This window comes from Geospiza fortis, unplaced genomic scaffold, assembly GCF_000277835.1.
Source record: "Geospiza fortis unplaced genomic scaffold, GeoFor_1.0 scaffold221, whole genome shotgun sequence".
NCBI lineage: Eukaryota > Metazoa > Chordata > Aves > Passeriformes > Thraupidae > Geospiza > Geospiza fortis.
The window spans coordinates 324,235-351,189 of NW_005054395.1; the positions used below are offsets into that span (position 1 = coordinate 324,235).

General features: G+C 39.4%; 1 protein-coding gene across 2 annotated transcripts in view; it reads right to left on the minus strand.

The window, feature by feature from the left end:
* Positions 1–26,945, minus strand: part of CA10 (carbonic anhydrase 10) — a 212,249-nt gene extending 185,304 nt beyond the window's left edge. For both annotated transcript variants that reach the window (XM_005425725.2, XM_031060897.1), the window contains exon 1: positions 26,438–26,945. In XM_005425725.2, the coding sequence (XP_005425782.1) occupies positions 26,438–26,498 (61 nt within the window). In that variant the 5' untranslated portion in view covers positions 26,499–26,945. The remainder of the gene's footprint in view (positions 1–26,437) is intronic.
* Between the last annotated feature and the right edge of the window lie 10 nt (positions 26,946–26,955).

Sequence of the window (26,955 nt, forward strand, 5' to 3'; positions counted from 1 at the left end):
TGGTGCTCCGCTGTTCCCTGACAGAGCAGCCACAGCCCCAGTGCCAGCCAGGGCCTGGTGCTCCGCTGTTCCCTGACAGAGCAGCCATGGCCCCAGTGCCAGCCAGGGCCTGGTGCTCCGCTGTTCCCCTCACTCAGCAGTCGCTGCCTGCACCCGGCTGTGGCTGCTGCCCCCCGACCCTGGGGCCTGCAGCTGCTCCAGGAGTGCGCCTGTGGCCAGGGCAGCCTGTTCTCCGCCGATGGAAGGGACACGCAGCCTGCTGCTGTTCGGAAATCACACCCAGCCCGCCACGGGAGCCACGCAGACTCACCACAGCTTCCAGCACGCACGCTCCTGTCTGCTGAGCTGTTGCTGACAGAGCGCCAGCGTTCTTGCAGTAACGCTGTCCCTGTCCTCTTGTTTCTCTCTCCGTCTCGCTTTTTCCATCTCTGCTCTCTTTTCTGGTCCACTTTGGTAGGAAAACATACCCTTTTTATCAATTAACAGTTCTTAGATATAATATTGCCGTGTTTGTGCTTTATTTTCGTCCCAGAAATCTATCAAAAAGATAGACTCCATGGTTCCCCTTTTACAGTGAGACAGGACACTATATAATAACATCTTTTCCAGCATCAAGAAGGAATCTAGTGTTAAGACAATAAGCCAAGCTATGGATCCACTGAGGCAGTGGCATTATGACAGAAAATTGAAACAGTATGGCTTTATTGCAATTGCTCCTCACCATCACCACTGCAGTTTATACATGGCAAGTGTAGCAGAATTTTGGAATAGCAATGAACTTAAGAAACTCCTTTTAAACTGCCCCAAAAGGTTAACATCATCAGGTCTGTTTCTGTGTGCTACCAAACAATGACATGTCATAGGTTATAAAAGAAGTCCAAGGTCCACATTAACAATATAGGGATTTTTTATGTTTTCTTCACTCACATTCCTGGAAAAACTGTGAAAAATAAGTGTTTATTGCTGGAGGCAAGAAAAAAGATTAATGAAGGATATTTGCTTCTGAGATGGTTGGGGCAAGTTAGAGCAATGAGTCTTAAGAGTCCTCGAAAAGCCAGTAGATAATCTAGCCCTGCATCATCCAAAGCTATGCTACGTTGTGAAGTGCCGTTATGCTTCCCGACCGCACCATTAATGAACCCAAAATCATTTAATAAAATGAAGAGCAAGCCCAGAATCCAATTTGTATTAAACTGGCCCAAGACAAACTTGAACACTGTGTGTCACCAGCATTAACTTACTTTGCTTAATTTAAATTTACAACACAACATGAAGGTAAGAAAGTAGAGAAGAAAATTAAGTAACCTTATCAACACCTCAATCCACTCACCAACCTGTAGCTCAAATGAAGAGTAACCTTGATGGATAAAATGGAGCATACTTTTTACTTCTATGTGTTTACCCTATACAAAAAATAATGTTAGGATTAGAAGTTATCCAAACCCAGAAGAAAGGGAAGATAAGCTTTTTTTAGACTTCTAGAACAAGAGATGGGAAATCATTATGGAAAAACTGAACCTTGCAGTGGAGGAACTCAGGAGCAGGAGGAAAAGACCTTCTAGTCAGAACAGCTGCCAGAATAAGGCAAGACAGATAAGAAAACAACATGTTTTGTTTATCCCAGTTGCCAGCCATGTTGTGTGTCAACATTCCAATTCATTAATTACTACTTAGGTATTACAGTGATGGTATCCATACCAATTGCCTAAACACACAGCTTCTATAGTCCCATACTTGGGACTATTTTCAAAAGACACTCCTAAGAATTGTACCAGTTTGGAAGCACTGTTTATCCTGCTTGTCAGGTAAAGATGTGAAAGAACTTTTTTAAAATACTTTTTTTTTTACTTTGTCATGTTCCCAACCTTGACAAGAGAAAAATCACTCTCCATACCTCCCCGCCAATAATTTCTGGTTCCCTGCAGTTCTGTGGACTATTGCCCAGAGAGTATTTCTACCATCCATCTAGTTTATCCACTAATCTTGGAAGAAATAATTTCCTTCCCACTCACTAGGCTGATTCCTCAGGCAGCAGTGTTACTCTGGCACTTGGTGCAACTATTTTGTTATCCTATCCCAACTAACAATATTCCTGACTAGAAATAGTGCATCTTGCATTCCTTCTGAGCCCAACTTTTTGGCTTCCTGGTCCTTGCAAGGGTGTCCCCTATTCATCCTTCCCAAACACTTAAGTCATGAGTCAAAAGCAGTAATTTGGATTTGCTTCTTTTCTCTCTCCATCTTAGTTCTGAAGTTAAGATGGAAGATGTTTCATGCTGGCTGTGATGAACCTGCCTTCTTAATTTTTCTGGGCTGGAATTTTAATTGCTTTCTAAATTACTGATGCAGAAATCCCACAAAGAAAAAAAAGCCTGCCTTCATTTAAGTACCTGTTGCTCATAGCTTTGCCTACCAGTCTTTCGGCATATGAGACTTTGGATACAGATAAAAAAATTCAGAAGCCACCAAATGTAGGAATTTTAAAAATATATCTATTTCAAAAGAACTGTAAGGAGAATTATGCTACTGTAGAGATTTCATCAGGGGTTTCCAAGCTTTCCCTCTTTTCATCTGGGTGGTCTTTTTTCTTTAAAGCCAAAATCCACTAAAGTTTCAGGCAATCATTTATTCTTCCAGTAGCAAGAGGAAAGAATTTTTTTCTTGTGAGAAAAGAATTTTTCCTTGGGAAAAACCAAGGAACTGGAAATACAAGTCACAGATTTTAAATGTATGTGTTTCCTTTCTTTCGAGCCTGGGGTATCTAAAGCAGACATGACTAGTAGTTTTCAGTGTTCTTTGAAGACCAGAGAGCTTTACACCTCTTGTTCAAGTTTCTGATGCCTGCCCATCAATAATACTCCCTTGGCTACCTCATTTAATTTATAAAAATACTAAACAGTTTTCCATCTATTAACAGAAATAGATTTTAACCTTAAAAACCACAACCACAATGCAACAGCACAAAACAATATACTCTAACAGCATTAACTCCTAAAGGGCCAGTACACCAGCTTTCAAAATACCAGAATAGAAGGAAATGTCCTTGAATTGAGGCCAATTCGGAGTGGCTTTATTTCTTTCAGTTAAGATTCTTACTGTACTAACTTCTGATCAGAGAATGCTTCAATGAACAAAGCAGGATAATAACCCTGGCAAATTCATTGCTGTGCAGCTGCCTGCACAACACACTACAAACCCTGGAGACACAGCCAGCCCATACCTGATTATCCATTAAAAAATGCCTGCTGAGTCTCCCTCATATACTGAGCACTGTGGATGAGAACACAAAACAATGAGATATGTGTACCTACAGATCTGATTCCTAACACAGTGTCTCTTGGACTCACCTCCTTCCCCATTTTTCAGCCTTTCCCACTCAAGCCTTGGATTTACAGACAAAGAAGAGTTTCGAGGTACAAATGAAAAAGCCAAAGAAAGGGTGGAAAGGCACACAAAAGTCAGTAATGATGCTGACAGGAGAAGTCTGACTCCAGTTACTTCCAGTCTGTTGATCTTCGAACTAGAATATACTGAATTTTATGCATAGTATCTCAGCCAGCCTCAGAAATCTTCAAGCCCACTTGAAATAACTTCCTGAATGCTACGCAAACTACTCAGGAGATTAGCAGTTTCTAAATAAATATCTGGAATACTGAAATTAATCTATAATAAACAAAATATTGCTTGTGTCAACACAAAATAAGGAAGTTTGACATTAGCCTCAGAGATATTACAATTGTCAGGAGGCATTGAACTAATTCATCTTGGTTCTGCCCTTGGCATAAATGCCTGCTGAGCTATTCATGAAACTCTACAGTGACCACCAGGGAAACCTAGTGAGGGCTGATGAATCCTGCAGACAAGCAAAGTCCACCATCTCTGGCTGGGTGACCATACAATTATGCAACAAACAGTACTATTGATTCTGTAAATTAGATTTTCAGACCTGTTAGGCAGAGTCTTAGGGTCAAAACTGAATGACAGAACTGGCAAGGATCTCACACTAAGGTCATTTACCCAGTTTTCAACTTCATCCCAGGCCAGTTTCACTGCAACTGGCATGAGACAAAGCTAGGTTTTCCCTCAGCTACACAGGAAACTCAGCACAGTACCACAAGATGCCAACTGACTTTATGCTACTCAGTCATCCTCACCCTTCCACATGACTGGAGTTAATCCAGTCATGTACCTAAAAGGAATCATGTGTTTTCTTAAACCCTTATGGTACTGTGTCTATGGCATCTGTTTGTTTATTCTCCAACACAACTTTGTGCAGCAATATGTTGATACAACTGCTTTTGTTTGTGGGGTTTTTTTGGGGGTTTTTTTGGGTTTTTTTTTAGCCCCCCAGGAAGTTGTTGGGATCATATGGTAGAGCTAGTGTAAAATACAGGTCACTTGGAAGACCCCATTATTGCACTGGAGAACAAATAGTTTAACCAAGCGGCAGCTGCTTCAAACTATTCTGTCAGACTTTTGGCCAAATCCCTTCTGTGTGTGTCTCCAGCTCCCAAAGTTAGATCACGTTCTCTTTCACTGGCTCTCCAATTCATGTGTTTTTATGGTCTTCTTATTGGCACAGCATAAGGAACTTGAGTCTGTAACTCTCCTCTCAGTAATGCCAGCAACCATCCAAGAGTTTTCTTGTCCAAGTGATGATTAATCAGATTTAACAAGACTGACGTAGCACTCTGCCAAACACGACACTTTGATAAATGTTGCTCTCACAGCAGTTTACACCCGGGGCATTCCAAAGCACTCAAACTGATAGGAATTCTCCTGATGATTTCAAATATGCAGCAAGCACCAGTAGAGAACAAACACAAGTTTTTTTGTGACCCATCTGCATCAGAACCTTTCTTTCTGAGGAGGAATTTAACTGTGATTTTCTCAGTTAAAGAAATTCAGATCTTCTTCAACCCTCAGCTGGGTTGAAGAAGATCTGAAGAATGTGGCACTGGATTTGTGCTGCTGCTGCCCAGCTCTGCTGGTTGGATGCAGGTCTATGCCAGGAGCACACACACAGTGGTGATGATATTTACTCTAGCTCATTATTTTCTGCCCTCAGAAAGCAAGCCTGAGTGAGTGGGAGATGTCAGGACAGTGCAAAGAACAAACTCAGATAGTAATGAAGTAGTGTCTGTTTACTCCCAAAGAACCAGGAGACTATCCCAAAATAATAAACTTTGAGTTCAGGCTTTCTTAAAAGATGCTTTTCTTCAGTGGCAATCTAGTAATGCTCAATATTTATCCTAGCAGTTGTAAGGCAATATTTAGTCTAACAGTCTTTGTAGGGATAACAGTAGACTGGATTTGAGTGGAAAGGAGATCTACACTCTTCCCTCTCCCCTATCTCAGAAACAGCTCACAGTAAAAGAACAATTTTTCTCCTTTGGGTGGTATTTTATTCAATTGCTCAACTTTTTGGTATATTTGGCATAATTAAAATGACACTTTGGCCTGACTGGCATTTAGCAAACTCTACCTTTACCACATAAGCATGTCAATATATTATTTCCTTTAATTCCTTAAGTAGCTATTTTACATCAAAGAGTAAAAGAAAAAAAAATAGTAAGGTTTTGTGGGCCATCAAGCTACATTACTGAGTATTAAAACAAACCCCCAAAGATTAGACATTCTATTTTGGAAATTAAATTGATAATCAAAAGTTGTCACTAACCACTTTTCATCACACATTTTTAAAGAATTTTCAATACACAATCATACACATGTCACAGATCAGAGGCTAAACACACATTAAAATGTTAGGCATTCCCCATCCTGTTGTTACTAAACACAGTGGGAATCCACAGATAACTGCTGGAATTAGAATAAATGTCAAGGTGTTCTGGAAGGTCAGCAAATTTTAACTGTCTCAAAAAGCACAATAATTTTAAAATCCTGCCACTGCCAATGTCAAGTGCCATTCTTTCTGCTCTCCACTGAAAAACTTTTCAGTCACTTCAGCTGTAAAAAAAATGACAAGAAATGCTAAAGACAGACTAACTAAGAAAAAGAAATTAACCCTAGACTCCAAAAGCCTGCTTAAACAATAGCACCATTTTCTGTCCATTTGCATTTGGCAACCATTCTTGAATTTAGTGTGGCATCATCTGCACTGGTGCTGTGTTGAAATGTGGTTGACAGTAATAAATGACACGAGGGACATAAAATGGCCTATTTCCTTTGGTTAATTATCAACCTAAACAGGCATTTTGTATCATTCGTAATACATTCATCATCATCCTTCTCCCTAGCACTGTTTCTCAATGAAGTCAGAGTCTTGTGGGGACACCCAGAAGGGCTCAATCAATTCACATGAAGTCAGTCAACAGAAACTGGTACAGTACTAGCAGGGTTAGTGTCACTACTCCAAACACAATTTCAACCATAAATCAGCATAAATGAGGTCAGAATCCACTTAAAATTTCAACAGAGACATCTGTATTGAGTTTAAGTAGTGTAATAAAAACTGGCATAATTTACCCTATTTTGAGTATCAGCTAGCTCCAAGCTGCCCTGCCTCGCATAAATCTGCATTAAGAATAATACAAGATTTGGACCTGTGAGCCTCTAGACCCTCAAGGCAGTTTTTTCATTACTTCATAGTTTGTCTAGGCAGTTATCTCTGTGAAATGCAGTGCAAAGCATGACCATTCTGATTTGGCAGTGAACTGTGAGTCAGCTGTCTCTGACCTACCAAGAGGTTTGTACACCCTGAGCAGCAGCATCTCTTTATTTCTATATAATGAGTAGTAGAAAATATTTTGAGATATTAGACTAAAAGGTATTGTAAAAGTAGAAAGTACTGCTTTAATAGCTTATACTTCTCCAGGCTTTGAAGTAAGAACCACAGTCATTCCTAATTGATGAGAACAGGACATGTTTTACTTACCTCCTACACATGCTGGTATCCTTTTATAAAAGGCTAATATAGAAATTTGTTAATACTTTTCCATGCATTAGTAGAGGTGGATGGTCTGTGATCCTTAGTACACAAATTAATCAGCACTTTAGGGGCTGGATGTAGCCCCTTAGTTACATAAGGTCCACAGTCACATTAACAGTATCCTACAGTAACATGACAAAAATGAGATTAATTTTAGTGTTTGCTCTTTCCTCTAAAAAAGGTATCAAAAAGACCTGTCTGGACTTCATGATGGAAAAGGTTCCCAACCTTTATTCTAAACCACAGTGAACAAGAAGACTGCTCTCCTTACAAGGCTGTGATATCTCCGCTGAGCAGACACAAAAGCTGTCTTGTTAAGGGTTTGATCTTCTTTCTCCTCTACTGCATCTGGTCAAATCCACAATGACTTCAACAGAATATGATCTGAACCCAGATCTGTACCCAACAATTAGGAAGAACCTTATGGTTCCTAGGTCAGATGATCTGTTAGAACTTCAGCTGAGGCTCGTAGCTGGAAGCAGAAAAGCTGGGTAAAAGGGGGGGACTGGCTTTGTTTTATGCTTTCCTTAAGATGGCTGTTTGGTATTTTCTCCTTCACTCTGTCACTCAAGACTGAGCTTAGAGAGAAAGGGCTGCTGCTGAGACCCTCAGTGCTGAAGAAAACCCTCAAAGGCTCATTAACCGAAGCCAACTGGCAGCGCCATGAAAGGCCACGTCAGCCAGACTTCCTGGCACATCAAGGTACAAGTATAATGGATTTTTACCACACGATTCAAACTCCCAATATATTTGTTTCATTCCCTAAATGTTTCTGAAGAGGTGGTGTCCCTTTTATTCAAATGTGCAAATGAAAGCCGGAGTCAGAGAAAGATTCTCTACCTTTTAGTAGACAATTGATAGCCCCAATGAATATTTTTACAGGATTTAGACATGCAGGTCATTTGATACGTATAGAATATTTCTCCCATTGGCCTGTTTCAGCTGTAAATACTCAGCACTTCTCCAAATCAGGCAGGAAACAAGGAACACACAATTAGTGACCACCGTCAAAAAATGTGGTTAAAGTACGTTGCCATGCAACAAAAATTCTGCCAGAGACAGTGATAAAATTCTATTCTCTAGATAAATCTTAAATTCCTTTGTGACTATCTTTTCCTCTTCCTGCAATCCCTTGCTTTATTCACTGCATCCCACAACCTCTGCATTAAAACAATAATGTGCTCAATTACTGTCTTTTCCCACACAACCTTTGTAATTGGAATTTCTAAAGTGTTAAGATAATCTTAGTTGTGAAGATGTACAAATTCCTCACTTGCTTCTTCTCTCATTTTTAAAGAAAACTTGGAAGAAAACCCTTTACCAAATAGCCTGATTTAGTACCTACCAAAGTGATTACAAAATGAGTTCCTTCCAGTCTTTGTCCCTCACCTCACTACTTTCTCAAACTAATTTTCTCCCCTTTTTCTGCTTCCACCATTTTATAGCTTCTCATTTGGGCACAGTCTCCTCCACAGCAGGCGTCTGCTCATCTGCCCACCCCAGCACAACTGTCTTCACCCAGCCATTCCTAGTTATAGCAGATCCCAAAATCTAGCCTAAAGCCCTTCATTTGATAAGACGTAGGCTTTGGAACTTTATTTTGAGCTTACCAAGGAAATCTGTTTCCCTCAGATGCTGACTCCATTTTTATCACACTCATATATGCAAATCTATGCATGCGTGTGATGTGGTGCGCATCTGTGGGCATAATATTTGCAACCATAATAAATGTGAATCTGATTTATATGAAAGAACAACAGCAGATGAGATCAAGCAACCTGGGAAAAACCCAGATGAGACATGAGTGCTTCCTGTAAGAGTGGGTTACTGAAGAACTCTTGGGAGCAGGAGAGGGGATATGCCTGGGGAAGTGAGTCCCTATACTGGTAGTTACAGCAATCAAAGGACATTTGAGGAGCATGGACAGAACCAGGGGACACAGGTATTGAGCTGAGCACTGGCTTTTTCAGCTTTTTTTCTTCAAAGCTATTCCACCTCCAGTTGTCCCATGCCCTGGATTCAGGTGGAAACAAGTTTGGGAACTGCACCAGTAAGCAGCAAAAACGTTGGAAAAAAGAACACAGATATAGGCAGCAAAGAGAGATCCTTTATTTTATACCTTCCTGCCATAACAGGTAGAGGTTTAGGAATCTCCAGAGCCAGAGCTTCTGCTGCATTAACCTAGGAATAATAGAACAGTAATCCTTACTGCTCTCACCTCTAGGAAGAGGCAGTCTCTAGCTAGGACAACTCAGGTGTATATTTAGAAAGATCAGTGGAGCTATGCTGACTTACTGTGCAGAATATCATTTAGGCTGTAGTAGCATCCAAATGCTCCAATTAGGAGGAGAGTTCCATCCTGTCAGGCACCAGATGAATACCCACAGTCAAGCATGCCCTAGTCCAGAGAGACCGGCTAGGCTGCCTTCATATGCTTCTAATTGGGCTCTCCTTGAAATTCATCCTGATTCTGCAACATTTGCAGATTGCAGCTGTTTGTTTACTTCACTGGACTGGAACATAAGAATTACTTCAGTGCATCCCTTGTGGAATGCAGGCCTTGCCTGTAGACTAAAGGGTGGAACCCAGGGCCTAATAGTAAGTTATAAAACATACCTTTGTCCTCTAGTTCCAAATATTTGACAGGATCATCAATTTCTGTCTATCATAAATAAAACTGATCTCAGCCCTGTAGGCTCAACAAACAGGACATTCATGTTTCAGACATCTTGAACTGCCTATGGGAAGTTGATAGCTTCATCCAGATCTTTCAGGTGACATTTTGACCTTCCTCTCCTTTTGGGGAGGAAACCATGGAAAGAGAATAAAAAGAGATGACATACATCCATCTTCCTCATTTTTTGTTCTGCCTATGAAATGAATTGAAATCAGACCTTTCTGAAACAGCCTTTTCTAGTGCTTTATTCATTGGGATATTAACATGTCATTTTAAACTCCTTATCTAATTGTCTTCAACAATGCACAAATTCTGAGCACCTAAATATGATATGAGGTCCATAATGTCACTTATAACTAAACAACTCTATGAGAGGGATCATTAAGCTCATCATTGACATCTTTAAAAAAAAAAAAACAAACCTGTTTTGAGGCTGATAAAAGAACAAAAGCAAAGTCAAGGTCCCAAGTTCAAATAAATTCTACCCTGTAGATAGCAAGCAGAAGATTCTCTTGGGGACAGCGGGAACTAAAACCAACTGTTGCCTTTCTTCAGCAACAGGGATGTTAGGTAAGGCACAAGCAAAGGAGGCCACATAAAACACTTGCCATATTTCAGCCTCACCAAAGCTGTACCTGGGAAGGCTTTCACTGGCAAGCATCTGATTCTGTCAGCTCTTTGTTACATAGCAGATTTTATTCTCAGCTGAAGACCTTCAAAATAACAAAACCATGCAAAGGAAAAGCAGATTGACTTTTTGGCAGGAAGTCAATGTGCAAATACTAATGAAATAATCTCAGTAAGCAGTCAGACTCTTCAAAGGTCAACAGCAACACAGTGAAGAACTTCAGCATTTAAGTTATTAACAATTCTGTCTTCAAATATTCTGGCAGCTTCTGTGCTCTAAGTAAAAGGTTTTAAAAGAATAATCAAGATTTGATGACTGAACAGTCAGGGTCTCTACACCTCTATCTCTCTGACTCTTCAGACAAAGAGATTGTCTTGTTCCTATGGGAGCTACCAATCCAATTCCTAACTATTTAGGACCAGAACCAAAAGCAATTAGAAAAGTGGACTGTCATCAATGCTCTTTCTCATTTGTTTCTGGCGAAGCACAATACGGAACACCCAATCTCAGTGCTATCTTCCATTACTTGCATTCTCCCTATTAATCTGTATCTCATTCTTTTATCTGTTTCTCCACTCTTCTACTTCAACCTCCACAACCAAATACTCTTAGTTTATCAGTAAGGAGGATCCCTCACTGATCTCCCCATGTCCTTCTTCTCTCTTAATACAGAATACAGGGTTGGGGTGCAAGCAATGGCAGACAATGGTGAGGAGAAAATTATGCTCAGGAATGAAAGTCAATCACCTCAAACTGCCTAAGTTTTGAAATACCTTAGGTGAAAGTCACTTGCTGCCCCAGAGTCCAATTTCGGTAGAGTGAAAGTTAGTGGTGACAACTTCAGTTGTCTGGTTTTACTGGGATCAGAAGCAGGACTCCTGGAAGAGCTAAGCACAGCTTAAGTATTCCAGTTACTCAGTGGAGCACCTTCAATTCTCATGTTTATTACTTCAAATTATGAAGCACTGATACATTTCCTATATTGTACCTTTAGGAAACAAGATCAGTCCTGCTGCGCTCCTGACAAAAACCCCATCACTGGCATTTCAATAATTAACAATTAATATCAATTAATTTTGTATTAATCCTGCTTAGGGACACAATTTCTATTAACTGTATATGAAGGAATGCTTTATTCCACTCTTCAGTATCCCACTCTTCATTTTATTGATGCTGGGAACTTAAAAAAATCTCTTATTTTCTTGTTGCTACTTTAGATGGCTCCTTCATATTGCAAATCTCCTTGAGTATATTGTGAATTGCCAGGAAAAAATGTGCATATAAGGTAGACAATCCTCTTGTCTATGCCCTGAAATTGTACTGGAGAGATTTAGATTGGTTTAATTGGATTCACTTCAGCATCTTCCAAATAAACAAACTAAATTAATACAAACCAGGCTAACTTCATCCTAGGACTGCCTAAACAGTATTTTGTAGGCCTTTATTGAAGCTGTTATTAATTTAAAATACCTTTTTATTCAGCCTTTGCTTTCAGAACATTAGAAAACAAAAACTCATAAACAACAAATGCAGAATTCTATGAGAGAGTACTTGATTTTTACTCCTTGCTGTGCCTAGGTCAGACAAAGAAGGGTTGTTTTCTTTCTGTAAAAATGGTAGGGGTAGATTTCATTGCCTTCATTGCCTACTGCATTTCATTGCCACTTAATGCAGTACTGCATTTGAGCTTCCTTATCCCTAACATGGGTCAACTATGAAATGAACGTGAACTAAATCCTAACTCTCCATGAATCATGGAAATCAACAATAACTTAACCTTACTGATCCAGCACTTTACTAAAGAAAATAAAAGCTTCAGAGGAACAAGAAGGGAGCACTAAGTTTCTGGTTATATTGATGTGTTTGGGATTGCCAGTCGGACCCCATTAGTTCCGAATCAGAGCAATCAAGAAGACAAAATGAGAATTCTTATCTGCTAGTTGGGTTTCTGCATCTCTCCCCATCAATTTAGAAACATATGGAAGGTGAATTCCACACTGGCATGAAGCCCTTTTGACTCACAGTAGAGTGAGCCTCTTTGGCAAAGACGCATCCAGGGTTAGACAGCCTCAGTGGAACATCTCTGTATTTCACCTCCTCAAAGTGTCACAACTGGGGACAGAACAGCAAGAAGATCTCAGCATTATAGAGAAAGTAACCTCAAGGCAAAGGAAAAGCAGCTCAGGTGACATGGAAATGGAAACAGGCCACTAAAGGCTACAGATACATAGGTTTTATGTCCAGCAAGAAGTCATTTAGGTTAAAGGGAAGAGCTGTTGACTATGACACTGCCAAAGCACAAATACAGCAAGTATGGAAGAAACACAGACATTCTACTCAATCTGTGAGAATTTGCTTTTGTTCTTTTATCAGTCTCAAAACAGAGTTTTTAAAAAAAAGTCTATGATGAGTTTCATGATCCCTTTCACAGAATTGTTTCGTTTTAAGTGGCAGTATGGACCTCATATCACATTTAGGAGCTCAACATTTCTGCATTGGTGAAGACAATTAGACAAGTTGTTTAAAATAACATGTTAATATCCCAATGAAAAAAGCACTAGAAAAGGCTATTTCAGAAAGGGCCGATTCGAGAGCCGATTTACCACTAGTAGCCACCAGGAAAATGGAAATTCATTTCAGATGCAGAAGGAAAAAAATGAGGGAGATGGATACACATACCTGGCTAAATTAGAATCATTTCACCAATGTATTTATAGTCTATAGCAACAGCTCAAAATCCACTGACAGTGAAAACTGCATAGGAACAGCACAGTAAGTTCCAGGCTTCTAAGCAATCGCTACAGTAACATAGTCTGTTTCCCAACATCTTTTGCAGTCCTTGGAGAGGTGTAGATGCAGATTTAATGAGCAATGCCTGCCATCTGTTAATATTGCCTCGAAGAGCAACTGAGGAAAAAAAACAGGAATACCAGAAGTGCATGAGATGGCAGAAGCTTTAGAAAAATGGACCATCAATAATTGGGTTTTCTATGTATGACTGCTATAGAAACAAATTCCCAGAAATGAGCAAACTACATATTTATTTTGCAAGAGTTGCAATATTTAAGTCAGTCTTACACCTGGATTTAACCAGGCAATAAACATTCAGGTTAACAGAGCTAGTGAGCATATCAGGCTCACCAAAATGCCTGGAAAAATGCCACATCTCAGGACCTGAATCTGCAGGATCCAAACTCTGGGCTCACTACTTTGTTAATGAACTAGAACAGCTTTTTTGAGTTATACTGATTTACATAAAGTATTGCCTATACAAAAAAAGTAAGACAGTATTTCCTCATAGCTGATAGGACAAAACCTTTATTTTCTTCATCCAGTCATACACATTTCAGTCTTATTAATTTCTTCTTCCTCAAGAAAGCTTGCCAGAAATTCATATTAGTGCTTTGGGTTTACTTCCACAGTCCCAGGTTTATTTGAACACAATATTAAATCTGTAGGGACAGACATACATATCTGGACGTCCATAGTTTGCATGATGAGGTATCTTTGGCCTACTTTATCCTACAAAGCTTTGTGACAAGAACAGATGTAAAAGCGCCTTGCAGTCCTTAATCAAGACATACTATTAACTGAGATAACCAGAAGGCAAAAGAATAAGCCAAGTCACCAGGGTTCAGAAACAAAGATGGTTGCAGGAGATAAAGGGTTTATTTTAATCCCAGGAATTCCCTGGCAGAGTTTAAGTCAATTATAATGTTAAAGGCATATTACCTTGCTGTATGCTAGTATAAAGATGAAGAATACACTCGTAGTAATTTAACAATAATCAAATTTTACTAAATACTGACCATTTGAATCAGAAATGCATTATTTTTCAGTGATTTTAATGGGTTATTAATTTATGCAAGTTACAAAGAGACATTACTTCCATTTTCCAAGCAGATTATTCCAAGTACAGTTAAAACACAAAAACTACTGTTTCATAACTTCTGCAGAGAAATAAAAGGCAAAAAAAAATCCCTGCTTGTTTAATTACAGAAAGACAGGAATCAAAACCACATTCAGAGCAAGATATAATTAGGTGATAATACAACTGTGTTTCCTATTAAGGAGACAGTCACATTGAACTTTAAACACCAAACCTTGTTGTTTAGACTGACATTATTTATTCAATCAAAACAAAAATAGTACACCCCTTCTGTATGTCATACACATATTGTGTATGCCCACACCACTTTGGCAAGCACCAGGTACTCAGCTCCTTTCATCAAAGGAAATAATTTTTGAAAAACTGTATTTTGCATTCTTCTAGAACTCAAAATCAAATTCTTCTTTATTTTTAGCATGGGGCATGGCACCAAACTGCAAACACATGAAAGCCAAAAACAATTTCAATTCTCAGTCTTCCATGAAGAGGTGGAAAATTGAGTTCAAAACACACACACAAGGTGGCTCCATCCTTCTCCCTGCCCCATGTAAAAACATTCCTACAGATTAAATGCCCCTCAAATTCTCCCAGCCACAACCAGTCTGGTTTCTTCCACAGTCTAGTCCCTCTGCCCTAACTTTTGTCTGACTCATACTGTACTGATGAAGACCTATTAAAACTCTTATTTACAGACCCCTGCTGAAACCCCAAACCACTGCACTGTACTGTCCAAATTTACGTCATATCTCAGTAGACAGATTACTTGTTTCATAACTTTTTTCCTCTGTGTCTTTGGCATTTTTAAAAATTTGTACATTGTTTTTTACCTGGAGATTTTTTTTATACCTGCACAGAAATTAAATACTGAAAATAAGTCCAGACATTCTGTCTCACTGTGCTAGATCTCTGCAAAAAACCCTGTGCCCTGACACTCCAAATACTCTGCTAGTTTAGAAAATGTAATTCTGCAAAAGCTTAAAGAGCCATTTTGACTTTGGCCACATCCTCAAATGTCAGTAAAACCCACCTGTGGTGACAACCACCCCTGTTAATGGCAGACAGACTGAAGGGACACGGGCTGTTTTAACAGTTAGGGAGAGTTGTACCACAAAGTAAATCCAACATTTAATTTCTGTACTTCTTATTTTAGTTTCCACTAATGCCAGCTCATATCTAAACAATGTAACATTTCATCCACATTTATTAGAAATGTGAATTAGTAAGAGAAACACTCTTACTATGCTATAGAATAGGGGAAATTAAAAAGCATAAAGTTCACTTCCATTCAAGAATAGCCAACATCAGTCTCATAGAGCAATAAATAATAAGATACTGCTAACACCAAACATGAAGAAAGACAGTTAAAACTGTTACAAATAAATATCTCTCAGTTACTTAACAATCTATAGGTTCAGTCAATTTAAAAGGTCTAGGAACAGAGGATCAGTGGATTAGTAACAACAGACCATTAATCTCTGCAGCCTCAATTTTAATCCAGCAATAACCAAAGTGATTGAAAATCATTCTGACACGTGACTAGTAAAGCTCCTGAGCATGGTCCTCTTCCATACCTTCATCCCCACTGCAGAGGTCATGGCACATTTCTAATGGGACTATTTACCAAGGGACCTCTGCTTAATGTTTAACTAAACTCTAGGCCAACATTTATGGCAGAGTAATTCCTCTGCACACTATCTCCCTGAATTAACAGCTGATTTTTAGGATTTTATTTTGCATTTCATTTCAGCCTATATTAGCAAAGCTTTCTTTCTTTCCTGGAAAAATATACAACACAAAATTGTTGAAAACAAATACTCATTTTCTACATAAGATTTTAAATAAACATGTAGAAATTGACAACTGTCATCCTAGGCAAATGCCAGGAGATTATTTCTGTACAGTTTATATAATATCAGTTAAAGTTACATCCAAAAAACTTGAGTTTTAAAAATAATGCACTAGTATTACATCATATACTCTGCTTTTAAATAGAAGAATGCTTTATTCCAAAGATGTTAACTTCTGGATAATTCAGTGACTAGAATCAATTCTTAAATGATCACTAATGTGACAATATTAAGCAATACAGACACGTTTCATCATTTAGTCCTCCACAACTGTCGCAGACAACTTTTATGAAAAATCCTTTCCTTAGGATTTTTTCCACCTGAGAAGCTGAGAGGCCTCAGGAACAAAATGTAAACAATGATTATCTGCTGCTGTGGAATGCAACAGGTGCATCTGTGATTGGTCTCATGTGGTTGTTTCTAATTAATGGCCAATCACAGTCAGCTGGCTCAGAATCTCTGTCTGAGACACAAACCTTTGTTATCATTCCTTTCTTTCTATTCTTAGCTAGCCTTCTGATGAGATCCTTTTCTTCTATTTGTTTAGTATAGTTTTAATGTAATATATATCATAAAATAATAAATCAAGCCTTCTGAAACACGGAGTCAGATCCTTCGTCTCTTCCCCAATCCAAGAACCCCTGTGACCATCGTCACACACAAGAGTTATCAGGATATCAGTAAAGAAGTCATTGAAAGAAACATCTTGCAAAAAGGATTTAAATTCAGCTGTTGCTACCTGTGGCCTGAAATCTAAGCCATAGGTTCCTTTTCAGGAGCATTAAAAGTAAGATGCTGACTACCTTGTAGTCGGAAACACTCTTTTATTACTGCAAAGTAAATAAATATTTAAAAACATAAAAACACAGCAGACACAGAAGGTCCCAGTTACACAGAGCAGGGAACTAAAAAGGGGAGAGTTCTGAGAGTTACTTGCTGCTGTTTGTGAAGCATTAAGTAGCACCAAAGCTGAACAAGGGCTGGAGGAGAGAAAGGAGAAAGTTTGCAAGCTCTGTGCCCTTTGGTAGATACAATCCAAACACATAAATATGATGTAAATGTACTGCAGAGACATCCAGCTGTTTTTATAAATAGTACAAAACTTTTTTGTGTATGGCAGAAATTGATTCATAATACTATAAATGAGCCTTACCCTATTTAAAACATGAGGAACTTTTCTGCTGACACAGACTGAATATGCCACTAGCAGTGGAGAGGACACGTTTGCCTTGCTTGGTCCCAGACAGAGGAACAGATCCTCAAGTATTTTACATCTTCCCCCCAAACAGTTTTCTCTCAGTCTGACTAAACTCTGCTTATCTAATCTATTCTCTGCCAGCTGCTTGCACAGAACTAGCATGAGGTGTCCCAAACATCTGTGTAGGTACCACCTGGTGAGTGGTGAGTTCCCATTCCATTGAATGTCCTCTTTATATCAGGACTTGAGGTCAAATCAAGAGAAAATTAAAATCTGTGCTGGGAAGAAAGTGGAACAGAAACTCACATATAAAAAGCATTGCATATTACAATTCACCTCTTGTAATTTCACTTTTTAGTCTTCTGGTTTGTGTTTACTATTGTGGAAGATGGTGTCTCTTTCTTTCAGGGCATCCATACACTGAGAATTTACAAAATACAATCCAGTTTATATGAATTCTCATTGTACAGTTTCTCTTGCTGTGTTCATCATCCTAGAAAAGCCTGCATCTTTGCTTTACCACATAAAGAACTGACATTATTTTACCCAGATAAAAGCCTATTTTCCATACAACTGTATAATTTAAAGAGAGATTATGAAAATTTTTGCTCATCTTAGCTGGGCTTTTCCTAAGATTTTGTATTATTCATGTATTACACCACTGCTACTCCTTGCTTCAGCAAAGCACTTCAGCACATCCTTAATCTAAGTTGTCTTATACAATTATATGTTAAGACTCAGATTCAGCAGAACACTTAAGCATATCTTCTAAGTTTTGCATTTTGCTGAATCTGGCTGTTAGGTATCAGAATAAAATGTAAAGAGGATGACTCAGTTTTTAGCTTTTATACTTATGCTACCTAATAAAATAAATCATATTATTTATTACTGCATTTTTCATCCTGTTTCACCGTGTGCTAAATACCTATGACTCTAGAGCAAAGGTACAATTACAGACTGGCAAAGATGAATTGTTAACAATTTGAAGAGAGTGCTAGGGGGGGCTACTGAAGATAAAAAATTATGCATCTGCAGATAACTTGAAATTCCAGTTGGAATTACTGCCACACAGTACCCTCAGAATTGTCTGGGCAAGCAAAAGGAGACTGTGGAGTCCTTATAGATTACTTTGTTTTCTAGCAGGTACAAAAAACTGTGACAATAAGATAATGCTTATAAATATGGAAAAAAAATCCCAAAACACCACGTATGTTGAATCCAGGTGATTATAATGCAAAATAAAAAATGGGAGGAGTTAGACATGATAGGCAAAATGCCCTGGGGTGAGGTTTCACCCTCAAAGAAAATTCAAGTATCCAAGAATTCCAGCAGTACAGAAAGGAACCTGTTGGGCTGCTGAGACCTAATTTAAGAGAGAAAATTTAGGACCAAAATCTCTGGTGCCCTTTACTGTGTGTTGTCACCTACACCCACATTGAGGGGATGTGAAACACGAGGCAGCAAAGTGCTGTACTTGGAGGAACCCACTCGTTACTCACAGCCCAAACAGAACCAGAAAAAGACCAACGGAGTGAATCTCAGTAATTTAAACAGAATTTAAATAACACACATTTATGGAGGAACCTTGTCTGGATCTGAACTTTTCCTTAATATCATGCTAACTCCTGGAAAGCAATTTTATTCTAATTTATTTAATTCTTGTGTACGCCATAACCGTATCTCATAATAACTTCGCTGCATGTATAATGAGGATAAAAAACACCTTGTAGTAGAAAGGCAAAGAGAGAAGGAGGATCCAGCCCGTGAGGGGACACAACTAGGGTCCTTATGTGACCCTGGACTGTATATTCCCTGCACACTGCTCCAAGTTCTGACACCAAAACCCTTTATAAATTTTTTTAAACTGAAATGTAATGCAAACCTCTTTCATTCATACATTTCATTCTTAGAAAAACCAAGGCAAGCAGTCCCATTCAGAAAACTCTCCTGTCAGTAAGTGTTTACACACACCCCAGAAGCAGGATTAAGACCAGCATAAGGTCAGTTAAACTCCTTTTCTTTCTAGCAGTGGGGACAATCGTAAGGTCCCTCAAACACCTTTCCCTTCCAGCAGCCCTTCCCTTCCATAACTGCCACTTCCCACGTGGGAAATAGGAGGCCTCAAGTCCAAGTCATGTGGCATTCCACTGATGTAGAAACAAAGAGGTCATTCTGCATAAAATTTCACTCCCAGCAACACTACTGAAGTACTGTGATCCTTTTTTACCAGCAGGTATAAATTTTCAGCACCACTTTTTTCCTGAAGTTTCTTTTCTCTGCCATGATGCAAATGAAAGTTAATGCTTTTTCTAGCAGCCCAAGAATGTCAAATTGCCAAACAAACTTCAGCTGTGGCAGCAGGAACCCTTCCTGACCTGCTCCTTTAACTACCCAAACACCATCCTACTGGGAATGGTAGGGCTTGCTGGAGGACATAGCCACTTCAACATCACTTCAAACACTTGTTTTCCATGGTCACACGTACTAAAGTCCCTTCACTGGCACTCACTATCTTTTTCTTTTAGCATTAATAATCCATAGGAGTCCTGCTGGCAAAGCAAAAAATCCTCTTAGGATTATTCCTGAAGCAGAACAGGGCTGTATAGTAGTTAACAGCAGGAAGGAACTTAAATTGGAAACAACCCACAAAAATGACAAGAGGATGATTTTTCAGAAACCACGTTTCCCTCTAAATTCATCTACTCAAATGCTATTTCCAAAACATAGAGATGTCAACACATTTAGAGGGGAAAATAAAAAGGATAACGTTGCTTAGCTGCCTCCTCCATGCATGTGCTTAGAAGTCGCTTTGGTCGATTCAGTGCACGACTCTTTCCATTCCACATTTAAAGCTTGACCAAGTTAAGGACTAATGATCAAGGGAGGGAAAAAGACTGTATGCTTATTTTAGTATTTTTCTAAAAAGTACATCCTAATTAGTTGTTTGCGGCTTACAGCTGCTGTGGTATTTTTATGGCAACAATATCAGAAAAGTTAAGAACTGTGGGGCATTTAAATTTAATGCTGTTTTTACTACAGAAATACAAATGTTACCGATTCATGAATTCAAAACAGAAATGTTTTCATCAGGAAACATACATCTGACAATGAAAGTTATTTCTTTAGTTCTGACCACTGATTTCAGAATGCAATGTATGTGGAAACTGATCAACTTCCATTTTCCAAGATGAGTAAAAGTAAATTAATATTTTAGGGCTGTGATCCTGAAGGGCTTTACCTGACAGTTTACAGGGGGACAGACACCTGCCATCTAAAGCTTTTCTCATTGTTGATAGTTCAATTTTTGCAATTTTTAAGGCCCAAATCTCAGTAGCACCAAAGCCCTTTATAACATTTTGGGAGTTGCAAGGACTATTAGGGTGGATGTAAATATAGGTTACCTTTACCTCAACTGTCACCTGCTAAGCACTACATGACAAATTCTGCCATAATGGCAAATTGGAAGTTTGCACTTATGAACACCCATGTGCATGAATGTGGCACTACTTCACCAGAAAGGCACTACACAGGATACAGGTCTACCATGTTTCAGCCCTCTATTTTCATGACAATAATAACTTGCTGTTTTATCTCCAAGAAATTCCATTAAAAGACCCTTCGCAGCTTTTAAACTATCAATGGTTAAAACCAACAATAAAATACTCTAGAACTTTGAATTCAGCTGCAAATAGGTTTAGCTGTAAAGCCTCCCCTCTCTCAAATGCCAGATTATTATCCTTTGAAAAAAAAATTATTCCCCATTTATTTACAAATAAAGTTTCAATTTATTTACCGCAGTGCAATTTTTTGCTAACTGTACTTTCTGATTGCATTACAATGGAAATGCAGTCCCATTGTACAGTGTTGACTCTAATCCAGTCAATTACAATTTGATCCCTATTTCCTATTCTTCCCAACATGGTGTGCAGAAAAGATAAAAACAAGACAGGAGAAAAATAACACAGAGTATTTCAGTATTGTTCATAACTGACTGTCATCTAGTTTTGTCTGCTGCTTGAGTTGGTAATGAGATAGTGATAGAACAGTTTTATACAGTTCTCTATTAACAGCCCAGATGAGCCAATCATCCCCTTCAGTCTTTGCCATGTTTAGTCATAAACAATCAGCAATGATGAAAACAGCAACTTCCTCCTCAGCTGAATTACCACCTTTCAACCAAGTAAGAAAGTGACACTTTGACCAATAGCAACAGAGAAAAAACTCAATCTTTTAGAGAGAGCAGGAATTCCTTGTTCATTCATATGCAAGGAATATTCAAAATGCAAATGGAAACCCATTTCAATCCTTGCTATATTTAAAATCTAGCTGTTGTAGAATTAAAAACTGAGAACTTTCCAAAAATGTCAAGGGCAAAATTTCTTGATAGCCTCAGCTGCATTTTAAAGAGCACCCTTAAATTGAGAGCACTTAATTTGAGTGGGGTTTGATTCCTTATTTTAATAATTTTATCTCGGAGGCTTGGTATCTAGTTCAGTTGGATTACAATGAGGCAACACAACAAAGTGAAGAGGTTTGAAAACTGGGTATCTACATCACTGAGATTTGGAAAAGAATAGCAGCAATAACCAGTTTCTTTCCACCAGTTTATTGGATGGAAAACAGCTCAGCCTAATATGCACAAAAACTGTTTATAAACATTCACTTCTACTACCTTAACATAAGCGAAAAATGTGTGTGTTGTTCCAGCACTTTAGTGCCTATCTGGTCACGCCCTAGTTGGAAAACTAACAATAAAAAAAATAAAATGATAAAAAATACAAGATACGCACAAAAAAAAGGTAAAAACAGACATTCACAGAAGACTTCAAAGGCTATTTCCATAGAATTTTCAAGCAGAAACACCTTCACACCTTTTGAGAAAGTGGAAAAAAAAATCACTAAAGTGAGAAAGCATTCCAGAGCTGAGGAACTGAGAGTCTCTGGATCCAACCTATGGTTCCTCCATTCTGTGAATGTGAGCAAGCAGACTGAATCTATGTGGATTTTCAGTAACACCAACAAACTCCAGGCAGACATGAAGGTTTTCCCACAGACATGAGGCTCTGGAGATGGTATTAAAGCAGGAAAAAAATACTGTAATGGGTAAAGTTCTTAGTTACCAGAAACCCTCTACAACTTACACCTTCCTTTATGCCTAGTGCTCACTTTCATATGTGTGTGTGTGTGTATATTTATATGTATGTGCTATATTCCTTTCCCTAGAATATTACATATCTTACTTTAAAAAGTGATAGAAGAAGCTATTTCTGTGACACTAGTTGAGGATAACTAACACGGTTTCAACATTTTTGTCCTAACATAATGAACCATTCACTGTTCTAATGTTAGAGCTTTGATACGCTTCTCATCTACAAGCATATTTCTGTCTGAATAATCTCAGGTTGTGTAATGCTATGAGAAGAAGAGTTATCAGACTTTACAGACCATGATTCCACAGGTAATTCCAGCCCTGGCATAATTTAGAGTTCATACAGGGCATCTCTGTGTTATGCCAGGTATTAAGAGCTCAGAGACTGCAGAAGCTCCAAGACAGAAAATGAAGTGCGAATGTGCTCCAAATCCACCTCTAGTCCTCAGTGACAGGAGATGCCATATCAGATGCTCAATACATACTGGAATTCCTGGATAGATGAGGGTTTTTGTACACCATCTCAGTTGTTTACCATACATGATTTATGGCACTTGTGTGCTGCCAAATAGGCCACAGAAGGTGCATCATAGAAAGGATTTGGCCTCATGTGCCTTGACAGCATGGCAAAGGATGAAAATACTTCCAAATAACAAGACAGCTTTCATCCATACTGGTTCCCAGAAGCCAAACCAAGAAGAGGTAGTATATCAATTCATAGGAAGGCACAAATATGTTGACCATGCAGGTTTTAGAAATAATTTTGTTGATGTATTAACAGAAAATGCACATGGAAATCCTCTTAACAACTTCACACAACTTCATTTTCTTATTTAACCAAGAATCCTGCAAAGTTTTGACAACAACTTCCTAGCTTTTTTTTTCTGGAAATCGATTACTAGTATTTAAATTCACAGAAAACCTTCCTTATGGCTCATACAAATTATTGTGTAAGCGAAGCTGACAGCCACCTGAGAACACTGATGCTAGTTCATATTTGGTGCAATTATTACTCAGGAAGGAAATTCTGGACATCATACAACTCTTATCTTCTTTGTATGTAAACAGTGTTAATTCCTGTGCCAGCAGTATCTGCATCTTCAAAGGAACAATATCTAGTGAGGGCTTATTGCAGCATTCTGTTCACAGGACATCTTCACTTCCTTTGCTCTGTGCTCCTTCTGTGCTGAACAATATCATTAAAAGGACAAAACATCAAAAGTCATAATACAAATAATGACTATTTTTCCCAGAAACTACAACTCAAAGGACTAAGTATGACTTTGAAGGAAAGCAAGGGCTTTCATTACTGTCTAAAGGACAGAAATGGTTTTTGTGGTCCTTCAGCCTGTTTGTATTTCGCATTTGCATCTGCACAAGGAAACTAGATTCTCTTTTCAAACAAGCAATTCCAAGTAGCAAAAGCCTTAATTCAGTATGCCAAGAAAATAAAAATATTGTTCCCAAAGTTCACAGATAAATTATTTCCCAAACACATGGAAGAGCCAGTAATTAAAAAAAATACTTCTAAATCTCAGCATAATTTCTTCCAAAACAATCAATCTCTCATACGCACAAGTAACTGACTCATAAAAAAATTAAGTATAAAATATTTTGAATATATATACACCTCTTTTTAATAGATTAATTACTTTCCATATACTAAGTCTCCAATAATTTATGAACGTAAGACACCAAAGAGTCAACTGTATACCTTCACCATTACTAATTTTAAATAAACACAGCACAAGTGCTACATTCAGCATAATTTATACTTAAATGTTATATAAACTTAATAAACAACTGAATGAATAAGGAAAAAAAAATACTGCCACACTCCTTAATTCACATTCCAGTAATTTGCAGCACTAGTGCTCAAGTAGTGAGTTTTTTAAGTAACATGTTGAATGAATGACCAGTGCCGAAATGCTAAAATACAATCTGCAATCCTGTGCTGAGGCAATCCCTTAACAGGCTTCATGACATCTCCTACTTGCACTGTTATCCAGACATTCCAGCTAGATAATTTGCTACAAAACCCAGTGTAAAAAGGATGGCAGAGGCAACATACAGAGCATTAGTGCCACTCAGATATCTACAGATCTTAATCCTTTTTACTAAGACGACAGATAGTGAGGAATCCTGAAAAAAAACCCAAAATCCCCAGGAAAAAGAAAAAAAGAAAACAAGACTGAAGCATGTATACATCCTCTGTGTGGTCAAAATTATCTGAAACCACAGCCTTAACCATGTGGCAGAAGCATCCCACCATTCACTCATCCCCTTCATTCCCTCCAAAAAAAAAAAAGGAAGAAAAAAGAGAAAAAGCAAGCAAACATGGTGTGAGTGTGTACAGTATCAGGTATTAGTGCTAGAGGGAGATGGAGAGCGATGGGAGCCCCTGCAGGACTGATCCCACTGGTTCAGAAGCCTGGGCTCCCCTGTCTGAAGAGGAAAGGAGGGCAAGAGCTCAAGGAACACTGTCAGCTAAATGCATGGCATAAGCAGCTGCACAGAATGGGACAGCTTCTTTCTGTGTCAGGATATTACTGTCACAATGGCCAAGAGAGCGGTGAGCTGCAGCTTGCTATTCTCACTTGTGGTACTTTAAAAAGTATCTGATTTGAGGAGCACTGGACAGGTGGCACATCCCACTGAGCTAAACAGATAAGTGTGAGATTTCAATGACAAGAGGCAGCAGGTTTTGCTGTTCTAAAAAGCGAGAGAATTTTTCTGATGGTACCAATGGGCACCAGTGGAAGGTCAGCCTGGGGTGCTGGCAGTGTCACCCGCGTGCCTAGTGGCAGATGGTGCCAGTCTGTAGGGATAAAAGGAAGGCTGACGCACACTGTGGGCTGACAGCGATGTTATTTGCTCAGGAATAAAGGAGCTTTGGGGCAGGTGCAGGCAGGACAAATTAACAGGGATGCTGAGCCCCCAATGTTCATGTGTGCCCGGCCCAGGGGCTCGAGGGGTGGATAAACTGGGAGGTGCTGCAGGAAGCGCAGTGGGGCTGCCAGGGGGCTGTGGCTGGGACACAGCCCAGGCCAATCTCTGCATGGTCCCAGGAGAGCTTTGGAGCTAACTCTCCTTACGGACATCCAGGCTGAACACTGAGATGCCCACCAGGACCCTGGATCTCCCTCCAGCAGTGTCTTGCTTGTGCTGCTTGTGTTCCCATTTCTGGACTTATGCAATGGCTAGAGGGCAGAGGCAGCCTGTGGGAAGTGGAGCAGCGGGAGATGCAGGCAGCCTGCACACCCATGGGGTTCCCTGAAGTGTCCCAAACCAGAAAACTGGCCACCTCACCACTCCTGCCTCCCGCAATGTAATTATTCCAGCATGACCAACATGACAAATTAACAAGGGAGCTAGGGCTTTTGCAGTCAAAGAGAGTCTTTTCCCCAAGAATAAATTGTTCAAATCCTTTATGCTAGACAACTAGCCATGCCTATTCATTAATTGGACAAGCTCTGGTGACAACTGAAATGACCTGACTTTCTAAAAATTGAAGGGAGAGCAATCTTTGCAAGCTTAAAATAAAGCTGTAAATCCCAGCCAGCACAGAGGCTCCCTGAATGGTTTTTTTTTTTTAAGAAAAAAAAAATAATTCACAGCACAGACACACTAAAGCTCATTTTAAAAGCAGAGCCACTTTACTGTTACCCTTTGCAGACCCTGAATTGTGGCACCAGAACATGACAACTCCATCAACAAACCACAAACCCTTCAGGATCTGCACATCAGCCAAGCTTAAGAACTTCAAGAGATATGAAATTCTGGGATCACGGCAATGTTGCAAATAATTATCACGATCAGGTACACTGGGAATTATAAGCATCTTCTTTATCAGTACACCGTATTGTCTACTGCAACGAATGAACGATAATTAAGACACATGTATTGGAATTATGGGGGAGAGGGAAGTGATGAGAGTCGATTTCTGTCACAACCCGCTCACACTACATCGTTCACGGATTTTTCAACTACAGTTTTGACCTGGGTTTAACTGTTCCTCTTGCCCTTTAATAAGGGGACACTTGGGAACCCTGTACGGTATCTCCCCCTGCTCCCTTGCCCTTTCTGTGCTTGCCGCATACCTGAAATGCAGACGATGAAATTCGCTTGCAGAAGAAAAAGCACCTCCCAAACAATTTCCATCCTCCGATTCTCATGCCAAGTGCATCCCTCGGCGAAAAAAAATAACAAAGATCAATATCGCAGTTTGAACGATCCCAGCAAATTTCCTTTCGGACTTGCAGACTGTATTCCCCAGATGTGCTGACAACACATGTCCGAGCTCTCTCTCCGCACGGCTCAAGTGAGATCCCTTCCCTTTCTTCGCCCTCCAAAAAAGATCACGAAGCCAACTGCCAACACCGGGCTCTTCCTCCTCGAGCGAGAAAAAATTCCACCAGATTTCCCAACACGACATAGACAACAAACCCCGACCGATCCGATATCCGGAGAGTCTCTATTCCAGGGGCGGCCAGGCGCAAATTAACCCCAAAACTCTGCACGTCTCAGCGGGGCAGTGCCGGCATGCCGGGCAAGGAAGCGGCGGAGGGAGGGGGATTCCCCTCCTGTTGCTGCTGCTACAGAATGTGCAGAAAGAAAT